General features: G+C 49.0%; 1 protein-coding gene across 4 annotated transcripts in view; it reads left to right on the top strand.

The window, feature by feature from the left end:
• The first annotated feature begins 219 nt into the window (after positions 1-219).
• LOC149867302 (aldehyde oxidase-like) overlaps positions 220-9,020 on the top strand; it is a 79,375-nt gene continuing 70,574 nt past the window's right edge. The window contains exons 1-2 of one of the 4 annotated variants that reach the window (XM_090045147.1): positions 220-920; positions 4,618-4,675. In XM_090045147.1, coding sequence (XP_089901273.1) covers positions 855-920; positions 4,618-4,675 — 124 coding nt within the window. In that variant the 5' untranslated portion in view covers positions 220-854. Of the gene's footprint in view, positions 921-4,615; positions 4,676-9,020 lie in introns of those variants that run through there. The other 3 variants (XR_016442008.1, XM_090045144.1, XM_090045145.1) reach the window with 3 other exon arrangements.

Here is a 9,020-nt window from a genome sequence, read left to right as displayed (position 1 = left end):
GCCATAGGACTCTTTAGCCTGGAAAAGCGCAGACTCAGGCGTGATCTGGTGGCCACCTATACGTTTATCTGGGTGTTCACCAGGATCTGGGGGAACATCTGTTCACCAGAGCGCCCCAAGTGATTACAAGGTCGAACAGTTATAAACTCCTCCATGACAAAGAAGAACTTCTTTACAGGTCTGGAATAGTCTGCTGCCAGAGGTGGTTCAAGCACCTACACTGAACACCTTCAAGAGCAAATTGGATGCTTATCTTGCTGGGATCCTATGACCCCAGCTGACTTCCTGCCCTTTGGGCAGGGGACTGGACTCGATGATCTTCCGAGATCCCTTCCAGCCCTAATGTCTCTGAATCTATGAATCTACCATGTGAATCTACTGTCTTTGCTGGAGGGTACAAGAAGTACAGCCCCGCGCCTCTTAAGTTATGCAGTTTGTCTCTCATCTCGAGCTGTTCCAGGAAAAAAAAAGTCCCTTCAGGTTAGAAAGGCACGTCTAGCCTGCCCTGCCAGCAGGGGCCGGGGGAGCGACAGGAAAGGTGGCAGACGGAAGTGTGACACGCCTGGGAGGGGGCTTTAAAACCGTGCGGAAAGGTTGAAGCAGGGCTCATTCCCGCCCGTCCCTCTGCTCCGGGCGCCACAGGCGGTGCGGGGGCCGGGGCGCTGACAGCGGCGCTCCTGCTCCCCGTGGCTCCCGCGCGCCGCACGGCCGACGAGAAGGGGCTGAGCCGCCCCCGCCGCCGCGATCCCCGTCCCGGTCCCGCCCCCCGCCGCCAGGACCTCGCCTCCGCCGCGCCGCGCCGCCCCACCCCGGGCCTGCGCCTCAGTCCCGGCCTGCGCCGGGAGCGGGCGGCGATGTCTGTGGCCGCGGCTGCGGCGGGGCGCTCGGCCGAGCTGGTTTTCTACGTGAACGGGAGGAAGGTGGGTGCGGGCGCCGCGGGGTGTGCGCGCTCTGCTCTCCTCTCCTCGCCTCAGCGCCCCCCGCTCACCGCCTGCGCTGGCACTGGAGAGACCTGTCTAGTCCAGATCAGGGGGCACACCCCTCCTCGGAGCAAGGGAGGCCTGCGCCTAATGGGTTTGACGGGTTTAAAGGAAAGGGACAAGGAGCGGGGCAAGTGCTGAGAGAGGCAAACAGTGGGTTGCTTAGATCCAAAGGGATAAAGAAGGCAGCTTAACCCCTCCTTTTACGTCTGCCTGCAGACAGGCTTCAGGAAAATCATGTGGGTGAAATGTTGGGAATGATCTTGATCAGGTTTCACATAAAGATGGTAGAAGATAACTGCTTCTTCCTTTCCCCTCTGCAAAGCCAGTCAGCAAGGAGGCAGCTTGTCAGGGACACGGGCGGGGGATTTAGGCAGGCAGCCCCTTGAAAGTTCAGGGGAACTGGGCACCCAAGTCTCCTTTTGAAAGTGTCTTCAGGAAGTTTCTTGGACCTATACTCTTCAATATCTTCATCAGTGACTTGGATGTGGGTGTGAAGTGTACTCTTGTAGCCAGTAGGTCAGGGAAAACTTACAGTGCTTAGATCATACCATAAATTGTATAAGGTTAAACATATAATGAAGTGTGCAAATGTGGTGTATGTGACTAACAAAGAAGAAGCAGATGGCATGAACATAATGGATGGTTGTAGTTTAATTGAAGATAAGATTGTTTTGAAGACTGACTGCCTCAACGATATCTGCACAACATCCTTGATAAAGAGGAACCAGCTCCAAGTCACCTTTGATTGGTGCGATAAGGGGTTATGTGCTGACCAAGCAGTGCATGCCTGAAGAAAAAGCATCCAGAAATCTTGCCCAGCAACATAAACTGTATAAAAGGGGGCAGGAGAGAGGATGATGGGGAACTTGCCTCGCCATCGGAGCCCATGCCTGTGCGTGCCAGGTCGGATACCCGGCTCCATCAGCCAATAGGGATTGGTCATCCCTATCTACAACACCCTTGGGATTATGTAGTGTGTCACCCAGGAGAGTGCATGTATATGTGAATGTGTGTGTTGGTAGGGTAACCCCACCTTTAATCAGCTAATGGTCTCTGATAAGTGTATAACTCCCCAGTACCCTTAGCGATAAGCTACCCGCTAAAAAGAAACTAACTTTTCGTCATTAGTTTAATTTTTGGGTTACACTCTGTCCAGGTTTGAGGATGATACTAAATTGTGGGGTGAAGTGCATGTTCCGGAGGGTGGGGAACGACTGCAGGCAGACCTGGACAGGTTAGAAAAGTGGGCAGTACATAATAGGATGCAGTACAACAAGGACAAGTTAGGGTGCAAAAATATCCAGCATGTCTACTGGCTGGGAAATGATCCTCTCAGCAGCACAGATGCGGAAAGGGGTCTCGGAGTCATAATGGACTCAAAGATGAACATAAATCATCAGCAAAGCTAACCACTTTATCATGCATCAGCAGATACATAAGAAACAGATCCGAGGAGGTGATACTTCCCCCTATGCGGCATTGATCAGACCTCAGCTGGAGTACTGTGTCCAGTTTTGGGTGCCATACTTTAAGAAGGATGGGGATAGCCCCAAGAGGGTCCAGAGGAGGGCCACTCGTATGGTTAGGGGCTTACAGGACAAGCTCTATGAAGAGAGACTGAGGGACCTGGACTTTTTTAGACTCCGCAAGACAAGGTTGAGGTGATCTTGTGGCCGCCTACAAATTCATTAGGGGGCACTGCAAGGGATCGGAGAAGTTCTGTTCACCAGGGCACCTCTTGGGGTAACAAGGAACAATGGTCACAAACGGACAGAGATCATATTTAGGCTAGATATGAGGAAAAACTTCACGGTAAGAGTGGCCAAAATTTGGAATGGGCTTCCAAGGGAGGTGGTGCTCTCCCCTACCTTGGGGGTCTTTAATAGAAGGCTGGATAGTCATCTGGCTGGGGTCATCTGACCCCAGCACTCTTTCCTGCCCAGGGCAGGGGGTCAGACTTCATGATCTATTGAGGTCCCTTCTGACCCTAGCATCTATTAATCTAAGTTCTTAAGTGCAAAAAAAAAATACTGATGAAAGTTGGCATTTAATTTGAAATGGACTCTTTCTTAAACCTTGCAACACCCTGAAAAGGTAGGGAAATGTGTTACTAGAGGAAATGGAAAATAAAACCAAAGAAGTGAGAAACAGGCAACTGATCTGAAAGCAGGTGGTGTCAAAGAAAATAGTAATCTAAACCACCTACGGGCTAAATTCATCTTTAAGGTTTAGCAGGTAATGAGATAATCCTGTCTGATCACAGGAAATCTTATACTTTTGCTTTATGTAGTTTGATATTTTGCCTCCGTCAGAGGCTGGTGCAGAATGAAGATTATATTTAGTCTGTGTATTTAGTGCTGTGTGACAGACAGCTTTCCTGACCTTCCCCAGAATGCAGTTTTATGTGCGTAAGGGTAATATTTTTCTTACCTCACTGTGATATTTCCTTGCAATAGCTGGTTAAAAATTTGGTGGAGTTTCAATTACAGCCAGCCCATTTGAGGGTACAGTTGAGAAGACTGTAATTTGACTATGATGAATGGTTAATAAATAAAACTGGGAAGAAGGTGATCCTTGCCATTTTCCTGGCCAGTAGTCTGCCCTCTAGTGTTCATCCCAGGTCTGAGATATCATCAGGTTTTAAACTGTTGTCAATAATGGGTATGTCTATACGTGCACAGTACAGGTGCACATCTACATGTGCATGCCTGTACTGTGCAGTAACTATGTAGACACCTTACTGCACAGTAACACTGTACGTGCGGACTGACTTGGAAGTAACTTTCCTCCCAAATGGGTGCACACACTGTGCTATAATGCCTACATGTGTAGACGCCAATCTAAAAACCACTTACTGCACAGTAAATGCATGTGTAGACATGCCCAATGAGTACCTTATTACATGCTGTAGAAGACTCTTCTCACAACTGTAATTTAATACCTGTCATTAGTAAACCTTCAACCAAGAAAAGACTCTCTGCCCTCTCCTTCACGATCTTCATAAATCTGAGAGTTCTCCCTATTATTTTGTATCTCCTTATCCATGATCCTGCTTCTACTACCTGCAGGGGACCTTAGGAGTGGATTGCCTTCCCCCTAGCTCCATGGGTTAAAAATAAGTTACCTTAGCAGTTGGACAAAAATTTGTCTAGGATGGTTTAGGCGGGGATATTCCTACCTTGAGCAGGAGTTTGAACTAGATGACCCTTGGAGGTCCTTTCGAGCCCTATTTTGCTATGATTCTGTGATTCCTTGTTAGAAACAGGTCTGTCTATCTGTCAAACAAAAAATTTCCAGAGGAAGCCAAAACTATCATGGGTCCTTTAACCAATTAGTGCATTTCTGTTCAATGGAGGAGGGTTTTCTTCTGGGCACATCCATGGCATGCATAACACACGTAGCATGGACAACCTCTGTGTGTAAGGAAGGAAATAAGCAGCACAGCATCAGATATGCTAGGAAGGATGAAGCAGAGCAGGAGACTTGGCACAGGGAAAGCAGAAAGAGGGAGCAGAAAGCAGAGCAGCAGATGAGACAGGAGAAGCAGACTGGAGTGGCACTCAAGAAGGATGCGGGGCTAAAGGATAAGCCTTGATTGCTTTTCTAACACCTTGTATTTCACTTTCCATTACAGATAGTAGAGAAGAATGCTGATCCTGAGCAAATGCTGTTGTCTTACCTAAGAAAGAGAAGTATCCTTTTCTTCTTCACATATTCAAAGCAATATTTTGCAGATATTTTTCAGGCAAATCTCCCCACTGATGATTATTGGAGCCTGATAAAGATAGAAGCAAAGTCAAATGACCGTACTAAATTACTGTCCCTTTTAAGAATCAAATACTCGTCAGTGGTCTGCTGTATTTTTTATATCTAGAACAAGGGCAAATTCGATTAGACTATAAAAATGGACTTAATGTTAGCTACACTCTTCCAGGACTGTGGTTTAGCAGTTAGAGAAGGGGTGTCCAACCTTTTTGAATGTGGGGCGGGATCACGAACTTATCACCCAGTGGGCCAGCAAGCCATATTCAAAGACCTCACAGGAAGTGGTATCACATCAGGAAGTGATGTCACGTGACCTTTGGCACCAATGAAGTTATAGGAAGTGACAATGAAATGGGTCTGGAAATGTGCCTAGGCAAGTTGTGGTTTTCAGAAAGTATGTATGTTTGGTATGGCTTAGGAACAGGACATCATTTTTCTGTGTAGGGGGTTGGACTAGATTAGGGCTGCCCAGCTGACTACCTGCAGGCCACATGTGGCCCACAAAGGGCCAGGATGTCACCCACAGTCTACATGGGGTCTCCAAGCAGTTAATATATAGGGCATGGGCCTGGGCAGCCACCTCTCCCACTGCTGTGCAAGGGGGAAAGGCCTGTGGAAGGGGGAGGAGTGGTCCATGTCCTGCAAATGTAGCCTGAATGGCTGAGGATGAGGGTCTGCATGCTGCTGGAGCCCTGGACTAGCTTTTATCCTCAAGATCCTTTACTAACTTAATCATGGTCATTGTGGTTAATTAAATAGAAATTGTAGGCATATACTGTAGAGACGTGGAAGAGATCTCAAGGATAAGCTAGTCCAGGGTTGTTCAGATATGGTGAGGCTGTGAGCCCCAGATGACACCAGCATGTGTTGCACGCTGTGGGGGTGGGCCCCTAATACCCCCTCACTGCACAGGCTGCTTCAGCAGCATGCAGACCCCCATCTTTAGCCATGCAGGCTACATCAGCAGAATCTGAACCACCAAGGAGGCGGCTGGAGGTAGAGCGCCTCTGAGCCGGGCTCCTTCTGCCTCCCGCCCAGCCTGGCTCCGGCAACTGCGCACCCCGCATCCCCGGCCCGGCCCTGAGGTGCTCCCAGCTCCGCACATGAACTTACCTCGCGCTTCCATCCACCGTGCATGTGGGTATGGCATGGGCCATGCTGCAGCTCCCTGGCCATGCGCCGGGGACAAGGGGCAGAGCCAGAGAAGAAGCTGCACCCTGTCCCCAGCTCATCTAATCAGGTGCAGCTGGGACAGCCCCGTGCCACACAGCCCTGGGGCAGCGGCGGCAGGACCCGGCTCACTGATGAGCCCGGCCCTGCGGGGGTAAGCAGCTACCGCTGGCTGGGAAATTGGCTTCGTGGTCGGACCCAGAGGGTTGTGATTGATGGCAGTCACTCATCGTGGTGCCCTGTGACCAGTGGGGTCCCTCAAGGCTCTGTCCTGGGACCCATACTGTTCAACATCTTCATTAACGATGTGGACATTGGAGTCAGGAGTGGACTGGCCAAGTTTTCATAGATTTCATAGACATTAGGGCTGGAAGGGACCTCGGGAGATCATCGAGTCCAGCCCCCTGCCCAAAGGGCAGGAAGTCAGCTGGGGTCATAGGATCCCAGCAAGATAAGCATCCAATTTACTCTTGAAAGTTCGCCGATGACACTAAACTTTGGGGCAAAGCATCCACACCAGAAGATAGGCGGGTGATCCAGGCTGACCTGGACAAGCTCAGCAAATGGGCAGACGAGAACCTGATGGTGTTTAACACCGAAAAATGCAAGGTTCTCCACCTTGGGAGGAAAAACCTGCAGCACCCTTATAGGCTCGGCAGTGCTACGTTGGTTAGCACTACAGAAGAAAAAGACTTGGGGGTCATCATTGACCACAAGATGAACATGAGCCTCCAATGCGATGCTGCGGCTAGTAAAGCAACCAAAATGCTGGCGTGCATCCATAGATGCTTCTCGAGCAAATCCCGGGACGTCATTCTCCCCTTGTACTCGGCCTTAGTGAGGCCACAGCTGGAGTACTGCATCCAGTTTTGGGCTCCACAATTCAAAAAGGATGTGGAGAAGCTTGAGAGAGTCCAGAGGAGAGCCACGCGCATGATCAGAGGTCAGAAAAACAGATCTTACGATGACAGGCTGAGAGCCATGGGACTCTTTAGCCTGGAAAAGCGCAGGCTCAGGCGTGATCTGATGGCCACCTACAAGTTTATCAGGGGTGACCACCAGGATCTGGGGGAACATCTATTCACCAGAGTGCCCCATGGGATGACGAGGTCGAACAGTCACAAACTCCTGCAAGACCGTTTCAGGCTGGACATAAGGAAGAATTTCTTTACTGTCCGAGCCCCCAAGGTCTGGAACAGTCTGCCAGCGGAGGTGGTTCAAGCGCCTACATTGAACACCTTCAAGAGTAAATTGGATGCTTCTCTTTCTGGGATCCTATGACCCCAGCTGACTTCCTGCCCTTTGGGCAGGGGGCTGGACTCGATGATCTCCTGAGGTCCCTTCCAGCCCTAATGTCTATGAAATCTACCCTCCCCTCACTGCCGGCTGGGTCCCGTGGGCCGGCCCTGCCTGCCTCGCCTAGCTGCCCCGGCTCCGCACTCTGTGCTTGGCAACGGCTCCGTGGCAGCAGCTCTGTGCTCCACGACAGCGGCTCTGCTGCAGCTCTGCGCTCCGTGGCAGCTCCACACTCTACTGCGGCAGCTCTGCACTCCACAGTGGCTCCGCTGCGGCTCTGTGCTCGGCGGCGGCTCCGTACTCAGCTGCGGCAGCTCCGCACTGTGCCGTGGCGGCTCCACCGCCACTCAGCAGTGGCTCTGCGCTCCATGGTGGCGGTGCTGCCGCAGGCCAAATAAAATGGCTTGGTGGGCCTCATGGGGGCCCATGGGCCGCATGTTGGACAAGCCTGAATTAGAGCATGTTCCTGAGTCATGCAGTCTGTTTGTGTACCTAGTTTGAACACTGAGTTTCTGTGACACTTTGGGAAGGTTACTCAACATCTTTGTGTCCCTGTACTCTTTGTAAAGTGAGAATAATAGGTCTCTATTATCATTTGTACAGGGCTTTAACATTCTTCAGTGGGAATGTTATATAAGTGCAGAGTATTGCAAAATACCAGGGGTGTTGTAGTACTTGGAGTGATTTAGGCCAGATGTCCTAATTTTTTGGACAGGAGGCTAAATTTTTATGGGGTTTGGTACATTAGACCATTGTTAATAACTGTTTATGAGTAAGTGAGTGGGAAAAGCAGTAGTAAGGAGACTGCATCCTAAAATGTGTTTGCATTACCTAAGGAGCAGGATAGTTTATTTGTACTGTTCTGTAGTTGAACTGGCAAAAATAGTGAAGCTGTGCAACACTGCTCTTTAATCGTTCCTGAGGAAGGTTGGCAGTGTGTAGATTAGCAAAGTGTTAATAGAGGATTCAGCTTTACTTTACTTCTGAACTAAAGTGACACTCCAGAATGTTATCAGAAACCATGATGCTGCTAGAAGTGCCATCTTTTGCGTAAGCTGCAAAAGTGATGTCTTGATCTCTAGGACAGGGCATTAGAAATGCAGTGGCATTCTGGGGAAGAGTATTTTCAAAAGTCCATCCAAATCAATCCACCCACTGGGCTACCTTCAGCTCTACTTTCCTGTAAAAATGAGTGAAGTGAAGGGCAGTTGTGTGAATGCAAGAACATAAGATACAGGATCTGAGAGGTAGGTTGGGAGGGAGGTCAGAACCTAGAAGAAGAGGATGAGAAGTTAAAACTTGATGTAGCATATAAGGGGGAGCCAATGAAGGGAACTGGAGGCTTTCAAACACTGCTTGAGGAGCACAAATTCTGGCCTTTCACTAAACCTCTACTTTTGGAAATTGTTCTGGTTGTACATAAGAACCAAAATAGACAATCACTTTGCAGCTTATGATGACATTCAGATGCTGTGTAGTTTTACATTTGGAATTCTAATATTTTACAATTCCAGAATAAATTCTGACCACTAGCATACATTAACTTCAGTAGCAACTACTTGGAAAATCTTGTCCTTAAGGACTAATGCATCAGTTGAGTAAAATACTTGACAACATGCTTAAGTCTCATTAGGAGATTTGGCCCATAAATCTTTTCTCGTGTTTTTCAGTGACTTACTGAGTTGGAATGAAATATATAAGCACTGTAGAATACTTGCTGCTGTTTTTATCCCAACAGTGTGTTTACATTTGTGGACTTGCTGTTCCTTTCAGAGGAAGTTAGCATCAAATTTCCATTGTCTTAGG

Source organism: Crocodylus siamensis, chromosome 4 (assembly GCF_052110815.1).
Source record: "Crocodylus siamensis isolate JL-2025a chromosome 4, ASM5211081v1, whole genome shotgun sequence".
Lineage (NCBI taxonomy): Eukaryota > Metazoa > Chordata > Crocodylia > Crocodylidae > Crocodylus > Crocodylus siamensis.
Note: the sequence above shows the minus strand (reverse complement) of the source record. Positions and strands in the feature narration are given on the sequence as shown.